Source organism: Lepus europaeus, chromosome 17, assembly GCF_033115175.1.
Source record: "Lepus europaeus isolate LE1 chromosome 17, mLepTim1.pri, whole genome shotgun sequence".
Taxonomy (NCBI): Eukaryota; Metazoa; Chordata; class Mammalia; order Lagomorpha; family Leporidae; genus Lepus; species Lepus europaeus.
Genome location: NC_084843.1, coordinates 24223302 through 24246030, shown reverse-complemented (window position 1 = coordinate 24246030; position 22729 = coordinate 24223302). Strand labels below are relative to the sequence as shown.

The following is a 22729-nucleotide window of genomic DNA, read 5'->3' as shown; positions in this document are numbered from 1 at the left end:
TGCAGGGAGAGCCTTGTGTTATGGGTGAAAGGAAAATATTCAAGAAACGCAAGCCAGGAGCTCAATGTGCCTTGGGCCGAGAGAGCTCAGGGTCTGTGGTCTCAGAACCCTGTGTCTGTGCTGACTGGGATTTCGAGTGGTGAGTCCTTCGGCGTTTCATCACCAGTTCCAACCAGATGTGTACCTGTTGATGGTGTGGGTATAGGGGGTGGAGGTAGGGGAGGAAGGTATAATCCCGAGGTGAGAAGTTTGTGTGCTGGCCCAAGGACCCAGCCATCTGGGTTATGCGCCAGCTGGAATTCTGCATCCCTGGAAGAAGGACAGGCTGAGGCAGATCCCTGCTCTGTTAGAACAGCATTTCCAAGAGGGCTTCTCCTTGTCTGCAGGGAGGGGTTGGGTTGGGACCTGGCAGCACCTGGAGAGATAGGGCCCTGACAGTCGTTTACAGACCCCTGCGCTGAAGTTGTGCTGCCATGGGAATCCTCTGTTTTTTCCTTTATTCTCCCTCTAATAACAACAAAGAAGAACTTTAAATCTCACCTACAGACACTAACTCCCAAATCTCCAAATGCTTGTTAAAGATGTATTTATTTATTTGAGAGGCAGTTAGAGAGAGAGAGAGAAAGAGAGGGGGAGAGAGAGAGAGAGAGAGAGAGAGAGAGAGAGAGAGAGAGAGAAATGGAAATCTTGTGTCAGCTGGTTCATTTCAAAGCCAGGAGCCAGAAGGTCCATCCAGATCCCCTACATGACTGGCAGGGATCCAAGCACTTGGGCCACCTTTTACTGCCTTCCCTGGCTCATTAGTAGGGAGCCGGATCAGAAGCAGAGCAGGCAGTACTCGGAACAAGCACTGAGGTGTGGGATGCCGGAGTCACAAGTAACAGCTTAACCCGCTATAACCTAACCTCGGCCCCTAAATTTCCAATATATTTCCCCCTTTTCCCTTGAATGGGATGCATCCCCCCTTGATGTGCAAACAGAGATGTCAAACTTAATGTGGCCAAAGCAAAGCTCTTCTTGAATGCTCCCGCTAGAAGCAGTCCCTGGCCTTGTTTTTTCCAAGTGCCACAAAATACACAGCCATCCGCTCAGTCGCTAAAGCAAAGACCCAGGACGGCTTGGTTTCTCTTTTCATCTTCCTGCCAGATCAAGACCCTGAGTGAGTCCTTGCAGTTTCTACCTCAGAGCACAGGCTACCTCAGAGTGCTCTTCTGCATCTCTGCGGCTGTCTGGATCTAGTTCTCCCTGTGCCTCCAGCCTTGCCATTCCTCTCACAGCAAAAACAACAACCACAACAATAACACATAGATGTATACATAACAAAATCTCACCTTAGACCTCATGTCTGCTGTGCTTGCAGTATCCCATCAACTTTCCCTCTGTCCTGAATACAATCTGGCTGCATCCCCATCTCCTGTGCTGTAACAAATCCAGTCTCACTCCTAGCAGAGGCAACAGAAAGTGCCCAGCTTTCTCCTCAACCTCAGCCTGGCTGCCACCTTGGGATCACTGATGCCCGGCACAAAAACCGCTTTCTCAGAAATGCCTTCCAAGGCCACCTAATTTTTCCTGCACCATGGCACTCTGGTGCGTGACTGTGTTTCACGGTTTTCTTAGTGTTAATCACCACAGGAAGCAATTAGGATTTTCAGTTTTTGAATTCTCACCTATCTCTCACTAGTCTAATGTGAGTGCTGTGAGTACAGAAGCCTTAAACTTGTCTCACTGTTGAATCCCTAAGGCCTGGCCCATGGTAAAGTTTGCTAAACAGTTCAAGTGTGTTTCTGAATTTTCCTCCTTTCAGAAGGGTCAGAAGCCTCCTGAATTCTAGGAATGGGTGCCTGTTACTCTGATCCTAGTTGGATCAATTCTTCCCTTCATCTCAATCAAATGTACAGTCTGATTATTTTCGTAATCCATCCCAAATTAAAAGACAGAACGTTTAAGACAAGGCATCAGCCTGTAAGCACGGGGTAGGTTGGGCATTGACAGAAGTGCATGTGGACTTTTGGGGTGGTGAATAGCGAGGGAAGTTAAGATGGGAACAGAGCAGCTGCCCTGGCCTGCATCCCTATGCCTTTCACCTGCATTTCATGCAGCTCGGTTCTTGAGCTTGATTTGTACTGGAAGCCATTTCTTTGTTTCGCACTCTCTTTTAGTAATAACATTTGGTTACTGCAAACCAGCTGGGGTACACTTCCTACCTGCTCTTCATCCCTGGACTTATGCCTTGGAAAGCGAGGCTTCAGTGAAGATCCTTAAACTGGGATGTACTAAATGGAATTTAAATTTCAACAGCAGAGTCCCTTCTGTGGCAATTTTAACTCTTTGGGATAAAAGGATATTTTCTTTTTAAAAAAATATTTATTTATTTGAAAGTTTACTTATTTGAAATATTTATTTATTTGAAAGTTTATTTATTTGAAAGTTGTGAGTGAAAGAGAGAGAGAGAGAGAGAGAAGGAGAGAGAGAGAAAGAGATTTTCCTGCCACTGGTTTACTCTCCAAGTGATCTCAATGGCCTGGGCTGAAGCAGGCCAAAGCTAAGAGCCAGGAGCTTTATCTGGGTCACCCACATGGCTGGCAGTGCTTGGGTCATCTCCTCTGCTTTCCCCTGACCAGTAGCATGGAGCTGGGTGAAAGTGGAGCAGCCAGGACTTGAATCGGCACTCATATGGGATGCTGGCATCAAAGGCAGTGTCTTTTTGCCTGCTATGCCAAAATGCCATGCCCTAAAAGAGTATTTCCACACTTGGGGAAAACAGTTTTCAATTATTAACCAGAATCCAACAAAACAGACATAGCAGTATGCACAGTGGCCCACTTGGAATTATGGCTTGTGACATTTTGATGTCAACCTGAATATTCATAATGTGAATGGCAGTCTTCCTGTGTCCTGCAGACTGACTCCATGGGGGCACCCTGCTTGTGAGCATGTTGTGCTCCATATTCTCCTGTGTCCCTCACCCAATGTCGGCAGGCCTCACAATAAGAAGGAACGAGAGCTGCAACATAAATATTTTTCCTTAAGCAATTCCATTAGCATATACTGATCAGGACAAAAATCTGAGTGCTGATATTTGGTTTTTGACCTTGGGAAATTTTCTTAATCTCTGTGATTTCACTTTCTCAGCTACAAAATAAAAATACATGACATGTATCTCAAAGAGTCCTAGGGAGGAATGCATGAATTAATAAATGAATGAATATACATCATTAATATAGATAAGGTACTTATCCTGGTGCTGTACAGTACAGGCATCCAGCATATGGTAGCTGTAACTACTGCAGTTGTTCCTCTTGTACCCCAGGGTTAAGTGGTCCCTATCATGTTTTTAGCAAGTAAACCAGAGCTTACATATTCAAATAAGCATGGTCTTTAAAGTAGTATCTTTGGGTGCTATCCATTTTTTTTCAGCTGATGTTGGCATTACTTAAAATGGTTCTGAACCCTTCTTTGGGAATTGTTAGCAGAGTTAATCTGAAGAGGTAGGGTAGGCCTAGCAAGCATGCTTTGATTCTCATGCTTATACTGGTAGAGGTGCCACCTGTGATGTCAAAATCATGCTGGTTGTGTTTTAATGAACAGAAAGTGAGCATTTTAGATGCAATTACTTGACCAAGATTACAAAACAGAGAAAAGAAGTTGGTGTTCAAATGTAGAACTAAACTAAATCCCTTGTTCTCTGCCCTCTACTTCACCATGTCTCAAGAATTCAACTATGATTTATGATCTTAAGATTTCAGATTTACTGTGCATTTCAAAGAATGGGTTCTCCAAGTTTAGTGGTTCTAAAATTAAAACTCATCCTCAAATGATGTAGGTTTACTGTTGGTGATAAAACTTAATATGGAATGTTTCATGAACTCTGAAATAATATCAAATGAAGTACTTTTGACCATTATACTGGAATTGGCAATAGGGATATGACTTCCAAGATTTTGTAGGTATTTTTTAATATATAAGGTATTGCATTTCTTTACCCAATCACATTTAATTTTAAAAAGAAGGTAGAAGATTCACTTGAGTCTGAAGTAAACAAGAAGACACAGCTTGATGCTTACAGTCATAATCTCAAAACAGCAACAAAAACACTCCTATGGCCTAAAAATATTTTTTCACTACTTCTAAATATGGGAGAAGCAGTTGTTGATTTCTGAAATTTCTCAGTTATTTACAGTGGATTTGGGAGACAATGGAACTGACTATTTGAACGTTTCTTTGTTTTGAAATCTGCTTCCATGAGCATAGCTGTTATTTGAAAAATGGAGATTTTTCTCAGATTGATTTTATCTGTGTGTCTTTAATGCTAGTATTAGAAGTCAGTGTATGGCAAGTTTCTTAGCTCTGGCCCCATCTCAGTGGTCTTTCCGGCCGGGTAGTGCTGTTAGCTAAGGAATCTGGAATACCAGCTCAGTTAGCACAGGCCATCATCATGCACATTCTATGTGGTGGCTTCCCTGAGCCAAAGAGAACATGCTCATTTGGTTGATTCAGGCAAAGTTTGTCTCAGAGACAGCAAGGAAAGGATCTACCGTAGTTTAATCTGTTTGTGGAGGAAGAAGAGGCAGGAGAGAATGCCTTCTCTTTGGTGGAAGAGTTGAGCAATTCAACATGACTTTGCACATGGAGGGTATTTTCCACCTGTATCCCTCTAATTCTTGGGGGGAAAAAGAGGTTTTATAGATTCTCAGAAGCATTCACGTAGAGAATGCCATTGGCTTTCACTACTTTCACTGGAGTGTCGAAATAAATATGAATTTGATGTAGCCACTTAAGAGCCTCATAAATCTCCAACCTCAAGCTTACGCTAGAGAGATCCTGTGCAGCAACCCCCATTGTAGTGTGGGTGAGAGAACCAAGATGAAATCGTGCTGAGAACTGAGGTTGTCAGAGACTAGCAAGTTGTCATAAAAGGGACCATAAGGGTCTGAAGTCATATGAGGTCTCCTGGGAAGGAATCACCTTCTGGGGACCCCAAATGCATTCATGAAAGAGAAAGTGGCTCAGAGCAGAAGTTAAGCCAGTAGTTGTCTTCCTTACTCACCCAGCCATTCACTCGGCAATCACTTTTACTGAGTACCCACTATACACCAGATGTTCTACCAGGTCTTCCAGGAGGTCTCTTGTCTTCTCAACCAGCTACTGGAAGGACAGTCTGTTACTGTAGGCATCTTACAGATGGATAAAAGGAGAGAACAAATCATTCATTCAAGATGATGATAGTCTGAGCCTAGACTCCTCAGATTTAACATGCCTTAGTTCTCACCATCCCTGTCTGGCATGGTGCCAGATCCACTGAGCAAACTGGAGGGAACAGATGGTGGGGTGCCACAGCACATGAATTCAAGTGTGTCTAAAGTCCATTCAGTCTAGTATGTCAGAAAGAATTTTTTTTCTATAGTGGACAAGTCAAATATGTATAAAGCAGAGTTATTACACTCAAAGAAGGCATAACAGAAAATAATGGAGTATAATTAAGTGTTGAATTTTATGGTCCAGAACTACACTGTCTATTACAGTAGGCTCTAGAGGCATGTGGTTATTTGCATTAAGGTGAAATAAAATTTAAAATGCAGTCCTTCAGTGGCAGTGATGAGAAGCTAGCACATTAAACAGCGTAGTTAGAAAGCATTTCCATTATCATGGAAAGTTTTCTTGGACAGTGCTAGTCCTGGAAGGAAGTACTAGTGGTCAGAACAGAGAGATCACAGAGAGCTGTAGCAGTCCAGGAAGCCTTCCTGTGGGAGGTGGTGATAGAGCAATGCAGACCTGCTGCTCAGCACAAGGGAAATAGGCAGCCCTTCAGAGAAATGGACAAGGGACCTAGAGATACATGAGAAAGTTCCTGGTGACTAGAGGGATGAGGTAGATGGATACAAGGGGTTAGGTTAGGAGAAGCAGTGGAGGGCTGATTGTTGGGTTTCCCAGTGATACCTTTCTCTGTGGCTGTGTACAGGTTGGTAAATGGCTAAAGTGGTGAGGATGTGAATCCTTCATCCAGTGCTGGGACTCTCAGGACTGCTTCTGTTTGTAGAGTGCTCACTCTCTGCTTGCCGAGAGCCTCTATTTGCTGGTATCAAATCTATCATCATGCTGTACTGCCTTCTAAGATGGGGACAGCGTCACCTGTCGAGCCACCTTCCTGGAATCCCAGCTGCCAGACGGCAGGATGGAGGATTGAGGGGGTCAGGGAAGCTGTGAGAAGGCTGTGCATAGCCTGAGGTTTGGACAGCCCCTGCAGCTTGTCAGAAGAAATATACTTCTTTCTCGACTCCATGAGTCTCTGAATGTCATTCCTGGGAACCAGGGGGCCATCGTGATGACCAAATGTCCTGTGAGATGCACTAATGCTGAGCAGGGATTATCGCCTCTGCCACAGTGAGCTATGTGCCTTCGTTGGCAAGACACACCTGCTCCTTCTGCTTTTTCTTCCCGGTCTACCAACTGAGTGAATTAGACTGGGGAAGATGTGCATTCCTCCTTTTCGGATGTACAGAGACTTTTGGGTTTCCAAACCATGCTGGCTCTTCCTCTTTTAGGATCTAAAGTTTTTCCCTGAATTAAATCTGGAAGACATATACAGATTTCTGGAAATGAATACATTTTTTTTGCCTAAGCTTCTAGAAATTCTGAAGCATTATAGTCAAGAAACCCAGAGAGGTGACTTATTTCTTACAGGAAACTGCTTGTGTGTTTGCAGAATCAGTGACAGCACACTGCCCTGAGGCAAATCAAACTTTGTGGTACATTCTGTCCTCACAATTCACAGAAAAAAAGCCCTTTCCCCGGGAAGCTGGATCAGCTGCTGGAGCTCCTGGTTCGTCATAATCATGCAGACTTTGGAGCAGGGAGAGAGGTTGAGCAATAGGAAAGATTTTAATAGACACTTAGCAGACATTAATGGCTAGAACTGCAGTTTGGGGGCATTCAGTTTCTGTTAATGTTGTTAAGTATTAATGGGGTGGTTTTACTCTTTGGGGGCAAAGAAGCATGCCTGATCCACCCTTCGAATGACTGCATCTTCCAACAGCTATCTGGGCCGAACAGAGCTGCTGAAGATGGTTGCATTCACCAAAGAGCTTGAAGATGTTCTGTCCTTCCCAGCACTGCTTAAGAGAACATCTGGCCTTGACAGAGTATGAGGGCACAGAACATTCAACAGGTTAACCTAGGGCGCAGAACGTTCGCCAGATCCACCTCATAGACCAGTGGGGGAATTTTCTAGAAGTTGTGCAAATATGCCATAGCCCAGTGTTTCTGAGGATAAATAATACTTAGAAATAAGATGAACCACCAGCTCTCTGAGGACAAATAAATACTAATTGCTGGACATGTACCCAATCTGGCAGATTTCAAGTGGCTAATCTAACCTCAGGGAATGCAGAACTGGGAAGAGATGAGTAATAGCATGTTGCATAGTATTTTCACCATACAGATACATAGATGTAAGTAATATCAAGACCATAAAATGTATAATAATCTAATATTGATATTTAGCATGGTATATATTATATACGGTAATAATAAAATGCAGAAATTAGCAATTAATGTGTTTTAGGTATTCATTACCTTTTTAATATAATTTTATAATTGAATTTTCATGTAATTTAATTTTAATAATGGTTTTAACAGCCATTAATTAACTTGCAAAATTCCTGAAATTGTACCAGTCAGCTCTCAAAGGCGATTGCAGGCTGGCACAGCACTGAGTCCATATGAACTGTCAGGATGGGAGATCTGCTGCAGTCGATTAAGTGGCTAGGCCAAAGATGGGCTTCGCCAGAATGTCTGTTTATCTTCTTCATTCTGCTTTTATTTAAGCATGATCATATCAGTGCTGGTCTTCGCATTCCAAGTATCCATCCACAACCCCATTCACACTCACTCCATAGCTATCTGATAGTTCCAGGGGATGCTGGCTGTGGTGCTCACTGGACTGCTAATTACAAGACCATGGTCTTCCTTCAGATACATACCCAGTGCAGTGGATTAATTAGTATAATTGCTTTTTAAAAAATTTTTATTTACAGTATACAAATTTCATGCATTATGTATACAGATTTAGAAATATTGGTGATACTTCCCACCCTACCCTCCCTCCCACCCATGACCACACACTTCCTCTTCCTTCCTCTCTTATTCCCTCTCTTAATTTGTACAATGTCCTTTTTGATGCAGTTGGAGTGTTCATTCATTCAATAATCATTTACTTAACACCTGAAGTGGCCTTGGTACTGTCTGAAACTGGTGTAGTGACGGGAAACAGCCAAAGATCCCCCCTCTTTTGTAGCCTCCAAGTCTGTGTGGTCCCAAAGATTTGCCTGGGGCATCAGGAATGGCACTGTATGATCTTGATGTTAAAGAAGAATAATTTGGAGACTATCAAACACAGGAAAGGGTAGAGTGTCTCAAGCCCAGAACACAATATATGAAAAGACTGGAATATATGAAGAGGTTGGAAGTGTTGTCCAGGAGCACTCAGTTGGGAGTTTTGTTGGAGCAAGATAGTTGGGAAGATGGAGTGGGAATTAAACTGGGTAGAAAGCATATATGGTCTCCTGAAACCCTTGGCACTGCACTGTTTAGTGCTCTGCTTCCTGCTGTATTATTCCACTCTAGTTGGATTTGTGGTGTGCATCCTCGGCTCTCCCAAAAACTGAAAAGCCCTTGAGGACAGTTCTTGTCATACTTCTTTTTACTGGAAAGAGCATTCATTAAATGATAAATAAGTTCAGAATTAAATTTTTATCTCTATCTACCCTCCCTACCTATCCTAGATATATATCTAAATAATTGTCTTGCATTTTTATTCAACTGTCAGAAAATCTTGGCTCAGCAGATATGGGAGCAGAAAAAGAAAGGAGGGGTAGGCACTGATGGCATGTTTTTTCTTACTGTTTTTTGTGTCTTTAACACTAAATGGATCAATACCCAAATAGCTAGACTGAGCTGTCCAGTCTGTGGGTTTCTGGGAATCCTAATGTTCTTGACTTGGAAGTATGAATTTTCTTGCCATAGAAGTGACCCTCAATGACCTCTCAGTGGTTACAAGTGCAATCATCCCTTTTACCTACTTTATTGCTCTTCTACTCCAACATTTGTGCACTTGGGACTTTTGTAAAGTCCAAATGGGGAAACATCATTTGGACTTCAGATGGGGCCTTCTTCTCCAACACTGCTCAATTGCTTCCTCCTTTTACAGTGGAGAGGAACAGACAAGGGAATCGTATCTGACTTTTTTTTCTTCTCTGTATTATGCCTTGAATTTTGCAGAAACATAGGGAAGAGCTCCAGTTTAGTTTTATTTTTAGAGAAATAGGGGTCTGTGTTATATAAGGAAACATTTGGATGGCTAAGTATATACGTGAATGCGCATGCATATTTATGTTTGAGTTTGTAGGAAAAATGTCAATCTTTAAAATCAATTTTGAAATAACATATATTGAATTGTAGCACAGAGTATTTTGACCTTTAAAGATGTCCTCTTGGTTGTCATTTACTCATTTCAGAAATATTATTGTGCCCAAAATATGCTCTTAAACATTAAGCGTACCTGACCTGCAAGTGAGGTACCTGTCACATTTAAATACATACTTTTTAAACCTAGAATTTCCACTGCTTTTTCTACATGCTAGGATCCAAATGATTTTGTATTATTTCTGATTTAAAAATCCAGAGGCAGGGGTTTGTCCTAGTAGTTAAGACACTGGTTAGGGAGTAGCTGGGTTTGATGCCTGACTCCTGCTGATTCCCATGTCTTGATAAAGACTTGGCTCAAGTAGTTGGGCCCCTGCCACGCATCTGAGAGATCTGGGTTGAGTTCTTAGCTCCTTTGGGACTCTGGGCTTTGCAGGCATTTGGGGAATGAACCAGCAGATGAGAGAATTTCTCTCTCTCTCTCTTGCATAAATAAATATTAAAAATTATTTTCAAGGTAAGAATTCTTGCTGCCATTAGGGATATTTCAGTCAATGTGTTGTGACTCTTTGGATGACAACAGGAACATGTGAATTTCTGTGTGTCTGGTATTTTAGTATTATAAATACATACCATTATTTCTCTTCTTGGCAGTGACTATGGTTATGAGAGACATGGGGAAAGCCAGTGTGTACCAGCTTTCTGGTACAATCCAGCATCTCCATCAAAGGACTGCAGCCTTGGTCAAAGCTACCTTAACAGCACTGGGTGAGTAGAATGCCTGAAGGAACTCCACTCATTGTTTTCCTATTGCCCCGTATTGGAATTAAAAGCAGTGCGCTGCTATTGAGAAAGATATATAGAGAAGTATATAGAGAAAAAGAGGTGTACTAGAGATTATGGGGTTTACAGAGTGTGTATGAAAGGTGACTTATGAGGGAAACCAAGGAGTTCTTTAGCTCAGAATACTCATTTTGGGGAGCATCAGAAGAATTTTCAAATCACGTAGATTTCAATGCTCTTTGCCATTTGACTCTGGTAGACACTAGTTATTGTTTGGTTAGGAATTTTTATCTTTTTTAAGATTTATTTATTTATTTGAAAGGCAGAATTATGGAGATGTAGAGGCAGAGAGAGAGAGAGAGAGGTAGGGAGAGAGCGAAAGAGAGAGGTCTTTCATCTGCTGGTTCACTCTCCAAATGGCCACAACAGCCGGAGCTATGCCAATCCAAAGCCAGGAGCCAGGAGCTTCTTCCAAGTCTCCCACTTGAGTGTGGGGGCCCAAGCACTTGGGTCATCTTCCACTGCTTTACCAGACCATTAGTAGGGAGCTGGATCATAAGTGGAACAGCCAGGACTGGAACTGGTGCATCTATGGGATGCTGGAGTTTTACCTGCTATGCCACAGTGCCAACCCCAGCAATTTTCTTCTTAAAAGAGATGATGCCTTGTTTCTTGAGCCTCAGGAGAATAAAATTAATACAAGTGATATGCATATATTTCCATGCTCTCTGGTGGTAGATGACCTGAAGCTCTAAGATACTAATGCTGAAAAATTATCAATTCAGAAGTTAGGAATTCCTAAGATAAGAAGGTCAAGGTGCACTGTTGGTAATCCTCCACTCACATTTATATTTCTTTCTTGGTTCACTTAACTGTCATTCACAACTGCTTGGAAAAAAATTCCCTAGAGATTTGTTGTCTGTCCTTGCCTCTGCTGCCTTTATGATCTACGAGAGAATTGTCAAGTGGATGGGTGGTTTAATAGAGCACTTTTCATGTTTTAATATGCTCATGTATCATCTTGGCCTGGTGTTAGAATGCAACTTCTGATTCGGGAGATCTGAGATAGGGATCCCTTTCTTCATTTTAACAGACTTCCGCATGATGTCATTATTATTAGAATCCATGAATATGGAGAGCTGACCATGTATGACAAAAAGATACATGAGAATTTCATCTGAAGCACTAGCTACATATATACCATTTGTTTCACTTCCCCTTAAGATCTCTAGATGGAGGTGAGTAGCAGGTGCTTCAGCAGGGAAGACCACAGGAGAAGTGTTAGATATAATGTGAGACCAGTAACACTCAAAAGGAATTTGTCTTTCTCTGCCCTCAAGGCCAGGAGGAAAAAAGGCAATGTGGATGGCTTGGTTAATTATTCTTGACAGAGAGGGTGAAAGAAAGCAAGATGTGATGTCAGTGGTGATAAAGATGATGGTGGTTTTGGTGGTGGTGTCACATTTACTTTATATACTTTTAGCAGAGCATTGATTAGTATAGCTTTTAGATGATGATATGCCTGGAAATAATGTTGGTCACACAGATCAGGACTGTAGGCAGACACTTGGCTTGAATTCCCATGCTGGGATCAGCAGGCAAGGGAGGTGACATGAGATCACTCTGCTGTGGTCACAGAAGTTCATGGTGCTTTTTAGGGAGGTTTTACCAGCCAACATCTTCTGAAGCGTAGTTTTACTTCAGTGGGATTGAATAAATGTATCAAACTTGTGCTTCTATACTGGCGTTTGAGTTGAGTGGGAAATCTGGAATATTAGTGAGAAGAGAAAATATGCTATAAAATAGCCCAGTGGCTCCAGTAAGGGCAGTTAGATATTGGAGGAGTAATGACATCCCAGGGTTGGAGAGAAGACAGAAAGAGACCTGTTAACCAATGAGAGCTGGAAGTCTCATGTTCTAGATGTTTTCTGGTACTTAAAAAGTCAGAGGTGGCCTCAGGGAAATAGAACAGACCCCTTCCTCACAGAGAAAAGCACTTCTCCTCCTGCTTTCCTGGCCTGGTAGTCTGCCGTCTCCTCTGTTGTGTGTGAGTCAGACATTGATTTTTCTTGGCTGGCTTAGACACTGATCTGATCCCCGGCTCCCCAGGAAGGATCGATAACGATGTGGAAGGAGCGGCTTTTTCTGAGGCAGAGGGCCTGCAGTTCCTCAGCATTTGTTTAGGTTCATGAATGGCTGTCATCTTGGAGATTTGGCTTTTAGGGACAGCTGGGTGAGTTGCCTGTGTTGTCCTTGCTCTGTTGCTCTCTCTCTCTCTCTCTCTCACACACACACACACACACACACACACACACACACACTCAATCTAAGCCACACCACTGTTAATTGTTGATTCTGTCTAGGTACCGGAGGATAGTATCCAACAACTGCACAGATGGGCTAAGGGACAAGTACTCAGCCAAGGCCCAGCTGTGCCCTGGAAAAGCCCCTCGAGGCCTCCACGTGGTGACGACTGATGGACGCCTGGTGGCAGAACAGGGACATAATGCAACCTTCATCATCCTCATGGAGGAGGTAGGTGCCCAGTGGGGTCTCTGAGGTCAGAACTCACATGCAAGCCATTCCCTGCTGCACAGAGGGAAGAAAGGTCTTAGGTTCATACAGGCCACTGTAGCAGCCTCAGTGGTGAGAAGCTAAGACTTTGGGACAGGAAACAGGCAGGGATGAGAGAGGGCCAAGGGTATTTAAAAACGTTCATCCATTCATTCCAGTCTGCAGTGGGGCCCCCTTTGTTTTGGGGCATGCAGTTAAGGATAGATTCTTCAGGCTCCTCTTTAGGGTCTACTCTGCTAAGGAAAAGCTTATCTCTGTGAGACCATGAACTGTAAACTTTACCAAAAGAGGGAATTTCAAATTTTCCCTGTTGTTTTCAGGAACCTCACTGGCTTTATCCTAACCCTTAGTCCCATTGATTAGAAAAGTCCACAAAGCCTTAAAAAGGTCATGAAAGTGTGAATATGATGGTAGGGGAAGATCATGAAATCCTTTAAATTTACCTTTATGAATAATATTATATTAGTCGCTTTTTCATCAGCTACCTGCTCCATTAGTTTACTCTTTAGTGTCTTCTGCAATCCGGGCAGTAAAATCAGACTGCATACATTCATTTCAGGGTGGAAACAGCTCTCTTGTCTGCTTCTTGCTCCCTGTATGAGCTGTTTCATTTCTTCCCCAACCAGGAACATTTCAGAGACTTCTTGCTGAGGTGGTGGAGCAGGAAGGCTTGCCTGATTGACAAAGCCTCCTAAATTTATATGCAAATTGCTCTGTGCTCTTGAGATCTCCAAAAGAGAGCAAAGCAGGGCAGGAAGCCTTTTTTTTCACGAACAGGAGCATTCAGAAGCCTTTAAAGTCAAGACTACACTGGACAGGACAGTGAAGTTTCCTTATCCTGGGTTGACAGATTCCTCAGCCTTCACCGACACTGGGTGTTTGAATTAAATGACTTTAAGATTCAGAGAAGGTCATTATCACATTTCCACTAGGGAGTTTCCAGGGCCAGAGCTGTAAAAACTTTCTCTTGAATGGATATGAAGAGCCATGATCTTATCCATTTGAATTACTTCTAGTTCATTTTCACTTTAATTTATATTCATAAACTCAAGGGTAGTTGACATTGTGTTGGGGGCAAGAAAACACCTATCAATATTTCATTCACATCTGGGTTGCCATGGAGGAAGAGATGGGAAGTGAAAGTGTGATCCATGCACATTCACTGGGCAGAAGGATCGGCTCATAATTCCAAGTGATGTATTTCTCTCTAATCTGTCATCCATCTCTGTACGTGAACAGAGACTTCCTTTTCTTCCTCTTCTAGTATCTTTGCTTCAGGATCAAGTTCACTGCATTTATGCAAAATATTGGCCCAATATAGTGGGAAAGGAGTGCAGAAAGAATGGGGTTTAGCAATGGCCCTTAAGAAACTTAAATGTGCTAAGATGCATTCATCTACACTATTCACATCATGTCACCAGGCAACACCCAAGGAGCTCTGAGACTTCCAAAAGACAGGGACATCTGTCAGCTGGGGTGATCAGAAGAGGCTTCAGGAAAGAAAGGGGTTTAGGTAGGCTTAGGAAACTCTTAAGAACAAGAGAACAGAGATAGGATTTGCCTGCATGCAGTATTTATAGACTAGGAATAATCATCCTACTACATATAGCTCTTTGGAGATTGAGTTATACAATATAATGAGACTTCAAAATGTTCATGAAAAATGGAATTAAAAGGTAAATCTTATTCTGAAAGAAGCATATTTGAAATGGATTCATGATGTTTTTGTAGTACACGTTTTCCATAGACTTTTTAAATACCTCTCTTGGATTTAAAAAATTTTTGCCCCCAAATAAATTCTTTTTTTTTTTTTTTTGACAGGCAGAGTGGACAGTGAGAGAGAAAGACAGAGAGAAAGGTCTTCCTTTGCCATTGGTTCACCCTCCAATGGCCGCCACGGCCAGCGCACTGCGGCCGGCGCATCGCGCTGACCCTAAGGCAGGAGCCAGGTGCTTCTCCTGGTCTCCCATGGGGTGCAGGGCCCAAGCACTTGGACCATCCTCCACTGCCTTCCCAGGCCACAGCAGAGAGCTGGCCTGGAAGAGGGGCAACCGGGACACAATCCGGTGCCTCGACCGGGACTAGAACCCGGTGTGCCGGCGCCGCAAGGTGGAGGATTAGCCTATTGAGCCACAGCGCTGGCACCAAATAAATTCTTTTAATACTATTTTCTATGAATCTTTTTGAAGCATTCTGGTTGTATTAAGTGATTAGCATAGTTCTTGGGACATAGTAGTGAACATTCAAATATAGGAACAACTATAATGATAGCACTGTGGTTCGCAACCATAGAAGGAAAACAGACTACTTACGTCCCAAAGTTGTGTCTTCTACAACTAGCTATGAGTTTGGTCTGCTGATTTTATTTTTGTTCCATTTATAAAATTAAAATAATAATATTCTCTGTAATTTAGAATTGTGAGGAGACTAACTGCTATGCACTGTTAAGAAACTAAGTGGTAGCTGTTGCTATTATTTGCTCTTACTATTAAGACCTAGAAGAAGAAGAATTCAACCATGTGTGAGGGAGACGGGGAAGCCCATGACTTTCCCACTTCAGAGCTTCACAGAGGCTCCAACTTACGGTTGCCTGTCTCACACCAACTCAGGCTGCTCCAAACTTGGACATACAGGGACGATAGGTCCGTAGTACCTGCCAGTAGTACCTGAGAGTATCAGATATGAGTTTCAGGAATGCATAAAGGGTATTTTAGCCCTCTGTGCAAAACTGTAAGTCCTGAGAGGGTGATGCTAACACTATAGGACAAAGCATGAGATAAGTCAGGTTGAAGCATGTAAAAGAACCCAGGCCAACTGCTATTTCCTGTTGCAGGGTGATCTGCAAAGGACAAACATCCAGCTTGACTTTGGGGATGGGATTGCTGTGTCCTATGCTAACTTCAGCCCCATTGAGGATGGCATCAAGCATGTGTATAAGAGTGCGGGCATCTTCCAGGTGACAGCCTATGCAGAGAACAGCCTTGGCTCAGACACAGCTGTCCTCTTCCTGCACGTAGTTTGTAAGTAGCGTGGGCCAGCTCCTGGCTTCCCTTCCTCCCGGTTGACATCACCCTCTGTCCAGACTTCCTGGAATTGGAAGCTGAGGTCAGGTTCACTGTGTCCACTGCAGTAACCCAAAGTAAAAGACTGAGATGGATACCCACCTGTGTTTCAGAGCTTGATGATACTGACACAGATAAATTATTGTGAAAGTTTGGCTGATATATTACCATCTCCTTTTTAGCATTTCTCTGCCATAATGTGTGTACATGCAGACATTCAATCAGGCCAATGTCGCTTCTGCTTGCTTTGGAAAATCCTGAAAATATAAGAAGTAGAAACTCTTTTGGTTGGTGGTCTCAGACTAATTTTCAAACTGTTATGAGTGAAAATAGCATAAATCAAAGTAAACCATTATCTCTGTTGGAGGAGCTAAAGAAGGATTAAAGAAATACATGTTTAGATTTTAGTGTAGCACCAAAAGCACACAAACTTAATTCCTACATCCAAGGTTACTGCAAGTTCATCGTGTTGAAAATAATTCTAAGAACTCTCCAGAATTTTTTGTTGTTATTTTAGAATCTGTTTCATTGCTTTTGACCATTTCTTGACACAAACTGAAATAACAGCTGAAGTTCTGAAATATATTGCTTTTGTTGAGTGTATTTTTAAATATTTATTTTTATCTACCTGAAAGAGAAAGACACAGTGTAAGAGATAGATCTTCCTTCTACTGGTTCACTCCCCACAGGCCTGCAACAGCCAGAGCTGGACTAGGCCAAATCCAGGAGCTCAAAACTCCATCAGGGTCTCTCACGTGGGTGGCAGGGACCTAGACATAGGCCATCATTAGCTGCCTCCCAGGACGAATGAGTAGGAAGCTGCCCACTGTGCCACAATGCATGCCCCCCATTTTATATGTTAACTATCCTGATAATTGACAGGAAGTTAAATCGTGGTTTTTTTTAATATATATCATTGCTGGTTTTCTTTCTTTGTTTTTAAATATCTATTTATTTGAAAGGCAGAGTTACAGGGGCAGAGGGAAGACAGAGAGAGAGGCGGGTGGGGGAAATGGATCTTCTGTCCACTGGTTCACTCTGCAAATGGCTGCAATGGCCATGGATGGACCAAAAACCAGGAGTCAGGAGCTTCTTTCTGAGTGTCCACATGGGTGCAGGAGCCAAGTGCTTGAGTCATCTGCTGCTGCGTTCTCAGGCACATTAGCAGGGAGCTGGATCAGAAGTAGAGTAGCCAGGACTTGAACTGGTGCCCAAATGGAATGCCGGCATTGCAAGCAGCAACTTTACTTGCCAAGCCACAGCGCTGGCTTCTAAATCTTGTTTTTAGGATGTTAGATATCAAAAACATGTTCTTATAGAGATGATAGGGATGATACTGAGTTATGACTTTTATCAGTGATACCTGTGGATCTCAGGATTTCCAAGATTCCTGCTTGTACAGTCGTCTTCCCTATCTTGGGATGTTTCAACACCTCCAGTGCATGCCTGTAACCAGAGATAATACCAAATCTTACAATTTTTCCCTTAAAGTTAGGGGCAGGTAATATATACATCATGGATACACTGGATCAAGTGTTCTGGGTGGCATAACATGAGATTATATAACACAACTAAGAATAGCATGCAGTTAAGTTTATGGGCTGTTACTGGGATTTTCTATTTAAAGTTTTCTGTGTTTGACTAGATTTGTGAGTAATATGCTACATATGGTGAATTTCAGTGAAAACAAGGAGCATCTTTGCTATTGACAACTCAGTGATGCCTTCAGCTCCACTAAGGAAACAGCCCATTCCCGAGTCCTGGCAAGCTGTAGGCACTGTGCTAGCTCCCTGATCACAATAGTAGTCCAGGGACCAGCAGTGATGGGGCAAGTGTATGGGAGGAGATCTGGACTGTGGATCAATTGTATACCTAAAAACAACAATCTACATGAACTTGAGGTAACTTAGTTCTCTATTTTGTTTGAATTCCAACTTTAAATGATTTTATTCTGTTACTTTGCCTCAGGAGGCTGCTGTAACAGTAAAGAAAAAATACACACACACACACACAAACCACTTATTCACTGACTCAGCAAATATATAGAGACTCCTTAATATGTGCAAGACAGGCATCAGGGCACTGGGGAAGTGACAGTATAGCTATAATCCTACCCTTGCAGAATTTACATTCTGAGGGACAAGGGGAGGTACTGCTAAAATGGGCAATAAAGAGGCAAAATGGTGATAACCACACTGACCAGCTACAATCATTCTATGCCCAAAGCACCAGGTCTCCAACCCAGTTGGGGAGTATGCTAGGTTTTTACAAGCCCAGATTTCAGAGTAACAGAGACCTATGCTCAAATTCCTATCATATCCCTATGTTAAATGTCTGACATTAATAAAATTCCTCAATCTTTATAAACTTTTGATTCTCCGTCTTTATTACTGTAATAGGGAGTCTGTGAGTGTCACATTGGATAAGTCTTTGTGTCATGGAGTCCCCAAAACTACACCCAGGCCTGGGAATTCACCAGGAGGACTCATGGGGCTCAGTGTTTGGCTTCTTTCATGGCCAAGATCAGTTCTACTAAAAACATACAAAAAAAATGAGCAGAAAAGCTCAGGGCACAAATCTGGGGGAGAGTCGGGCATAAACATCCAAGAGCTCTCCCCCTGGAAGTTCCACAGGATGTGCTCATTCTTCTCGGAATGATTGCTAGTATCATGTGTAGAGGACTGCCTACCAGAGGAGCTCACTGGAGACTTAGTGCCCATAGTTTTGATTGGGGATGGGATACGTAGGGACCTCTGATTTGCATATATGAAAACTCCAGATGCTTATGCAGGCATTCAGAATAAACCATATTTCTTGTAAAAATAGTTTAGATGGAGTGAACCACTCTTGTGACTTAGCTATTGACTGGAAGCACTCCCAGGGAAGATTCCCAGATGCCAACCAAGGGCCAGCCTTGCACGCACACCTTCCTAAGGATAGTAATCTCAGGTCTGTGTTAACATTTTTCTGCACTGTGTGCAAAATGTTGCTTAGCACCCAGCTTAGCTTGTGATGAATGCTACCTGTTACTATAGTAATTACCCGCACTTCCTATGAACTGTCTGCCTGACACTTCTGCTTCGTTTAAAAATGAAGACAAAGAAAGTAAAAGAACTTTACAAGGGGCTACCCCACCGAGGGGCTACTCTACCCGCATTGCCCACTCTGCAGTGGGCCTTGCCTGCAGCACATGAAGACCAACGTATCTCAGTGGCAAAAAACAAAAAGAAAAAACACAACAGCAAAGAGCAGGTTTACATTGTGGGTTATGTGCATGAAGGAGGAAATGTTCCTTGAAACTTTTATCGTGCTCATAATTCCCTCCGAATCAATCATGGCTGCATTTACCAGACAGTTATTGTCGTGGAAACTGCTCTTGGCCTCACCTTGGGCCATTAGCTAACAAAAGTAGTTGTTAGCTGCCTGTAATAACCAATATCGCACAGATTATTAGATTTTTATCAAAAAGGCCAGTATCTGACACTGAGGATTTGGGGAGTTTGCCGGGTTCCTTCCTGAGTCCTCTCAGTTCGCTCTCACTCATCTACGTTTTGTCTCCATGCTGAAGGCTGGAGCTTCTGGTTCAGTTTTTCCCCTAAGAAGCTGCTACATGGTGTTGTTTCTAAAGGTTATTTTTAACCAAACATGCTTTCTCTGGAGTAGAAGTGACTGTGTTTGCTGGTGCTCCAATTCCTGGGACTCCCTTTGTGTTTGGCATGAGTGTAGGGAACGGCCTTCTTTGCTCTTGGGGGCAACAGAGCACCTGCCAGTGTCAATGCTGGCCGAACCAAGGCCCCTGGGAGACAGATGGCTGAAGTGAACTTCTAGAGCCACAAGCCGTAGGTGAAGCCTCACTTACCTGTAGAAAAGCCCAGAATTCCTGTGGAATGGCTTGAGAAATCAGAGAAATCAGCTTCATGCCTTTTTTTTAAGCTTTATTTATTTATTATGAAAGAGTCACAGAAAGAACGAGCTTCCATCTGCTGGTTCACTCCCCAGATGGCCATTGGCTTCATGTGTTTTCGGGGATAGCAGTAAGAACAGAAGTAATGACTTTGATGGTAAAGGGAGGGTCCTTTCCCATCAAATGAAGAAAAAACTTTGGAATGGAGAAAAATTATAAATTTTATTTAAGAAATAAAGCTCCACATATTCCTCCTGGGACACAGGCTAGCAAGAAGCCCTTTTCCATAGCCTCTTTCTCTTACTCATCAGTGAAACACAGTAGACAGAGAAATCTAGTAAACTTGTAAAAAAGGGCAAATAATTCAACTGAAGTAGTCATTGTTTTCTCATACCTGTGGTGTTTTACTGTCATTGACATCAAAAGAATCATCCAAAATAACACAGATTTGCTTATTTAAAATAAATTTAAAACCAACTGTATATATGAAGTGATGCTAGTGCCAACACTGTTAGTATACTTGGGTTAAGCCACTGCCTGTGATGCCGGCATCCCATATGGGCACTGGGTGGAGTCCCAGCTGCTCCACTTCCAATCTAGCTCTCTGCTAATGTGCCTGGGAAAGCAATGGAAGATGGCCCAAGTGCATGAACTCCTACATCCACGTGGGAGACCCAGAAGAAGCTCCTGGCTCCTGGCTTCAGTCTGGCCCAGCTCCTGGTGTTGTGGCCATTTGTGGGGTAAACCAGTGGATGGAAGATCTTTCTCTGTCTCTCCTTCTCTCTCTCTGTTTCTCTCTCTCTCTTTAACTCTGCCTTTCAAGTTAAATATATATTTAAAAAATATAATTTGCTTAAAAAAATCTTGAGGTACCATATATCTGAAGCCAGGGCAGAAATCCATAAGCAAGAAACATTTTCAAACTCTATATAGATTTTTAATCAATTTTTAATGTACAGAAATTATATATTTTTATTGTGTCCTCACCACAAGAAGGTAAGTATGTGAAATAATGTAGTGCACAAGTTAGTTGTACTGATACAGTATGTATTCCACAACATACATACATATATATCTATATATATGTGTATGCGTATATTTGTATGTACATATATATATATATATGTATTTCAAAACAACATTGATAAATGAGGTCATCCAGTATTTGTCTGTCTTTGTTTATTTCACTTCAGATAATATTGTAAATACATACATTCTTGAACATATGTTGATTGTTCAGGAAATGCAGTCTGTCCTAGCTAGACTCATTACCTAAATAGCAATTGCCATCCAAACATCTCACCTAACATGAAGTCTCCTATCGCACAGAATATGCCCATTGAGACTCAAAAGAATGTAATCTGTCTTCAGAAGGAATTCTGTCCGTTGATAGAAGCAGTAAATTTGTGTTGGGGATGTATTAAGTGATAGAAAGATACCTATAATTAGTAATATGATACTTTACCCATCTACACAGCACATTTAAAGATTCTATGGCTGTAATGAAGGCAGAGCAAGTATTGTCCCTTATTTTCAAGCACATAATAATATGTGTAGAATTGAGGTTCTATATGATAAAGGAAAAAATCAGACAACTGTGGCAGGCATTTGGCCTACTAGTTAATACTCACTTGGGGCCTTTCTCATCCTATGTTGGAGTACCTGGGTTCAAATTTTGGCCCCATTTCTGATTCTGGATTCTTGCTAATGAGCACCCTGGGAGCCTGGAACCCAATCTGGGTCTCCCACATGGGTGGCAAGAACTCAAGTCCTTCAGCCTGGCCCAACCCCAGCTGTTGCGACCATTTGGGGAGTGAAACAGTGAACACATGATCTCTTTGTTTCTTTGTCTCTGCCTCTTTGCCTTTCAAATTAAAAAAAAAAATGAGAATACACAAAAATTATTTGAAAGACTATAAAGTCAAATTTGTGCCAGACTTCAAATGAGAAATATCCATCTGTTTTCTTCCTTTTTACTTTTAATTATTGGCATATCCTAATTGTGTTTATGGGGTCTAGTATGCTACTTAGTTACATGTATTTGTCATTTCTTTGCATTGGGAACCTTCAGATTCCTCTTGCCTAGGTGTTTATAAAATATCTAATAAGTTGTGAACTGCAGTTATTGTACTGTGCAAACTGAGCACTCTCCAAAGCCAGCTAGGATGCAGACGGTGAAGGGTAAATGGCCTGAAAAGTGTGCCCTCCCCGCCTCCAGGAGGGAGAATAAGGACCCCAGAAGAGGAGTGCCCTTGTGCCAGCCGTGGCCTGAGACCTTCATACAGAATCTCTTCAGTCATCTGCACCTGTCAAAGTGATGATGGTGAAAATGAGAAAATGTCCTCTAATATGGTGCCAATAAAAATATTCTAATTGGACTTTGTTCAGTAGGAAATATTTGAGGAAGGGAAATAAGGAATAAGAAAAAGTAAAGAACTAAAGAAGGGAGGAAGGAAGAAAAGGAGTAGGGAGATGGGAGAAAATCCCACAGGAAGAAGAGTTGACTCTCACACCCTAAATGCAGCCTGGATGCAGTAACAAGTTTTCATCAGCATTTTCCTCTTCTCATTTTATTTTGGAGGTGGTATAAATTAAAATTCTGCCTTTTTAGAGCTACGATGTATTCATGTGTGTACTTTTACCTGCCAGTTTGGAACTTGATGCTGCTTATGCCAGTATTCCAAAGAAAGGAAAGAGAAGATGCTTATTTTATTATGTAGGAGCTGGTATTTGTTTCTCCTTCCCTTTTGTTCAAATGGCCTTTTCAGATTCTGAGTGATCCCCACAGTGTACTGTGGGTGACAAGGCACAATGGCCCATTGTTAGAGAGGATGCAAATCAATTAACAATTGAGGATAATGGAAGAACCCTCCATACAATGCACTGACCCCCAAATCACAATACAGGCTAATCATCAGAAGTGGAATAGGCTGCTGTATATCTTCCTATTTGTTGGCCAAGTGTCTTGTAAGCTAGTTTTATCCTT

General features: G+C 42.2%; 1 protein-coding gene across 1 annotated transcript in view; it reads left to right on the top strand.

The window, feature by feature from the left end:
• Positions 1-22729, top strand: part of SORCS3 (sortilin related VPS10 domain containing receptor 3) — a 638451-nt gene that overhangs the window by 585756 nt on the left and 29966 nt on the right. The window contains exons 16-19 of the mRNA XM_062214350.1: positions 6-139; positions 10075-10188; positions 12567-12738; positions 15611-15797. Coding sequence (XP_062070334.1) covers positions 6-139; positions 10075-10188; positions 12567-12738; positions 15611-15797 — 607 coding nt within the window. The remainder of the gene's footprint in view (positions 1-5; positions 140-10074; positions 10189-12566; positions 12739-15610; positions 15798-22729) is intronic.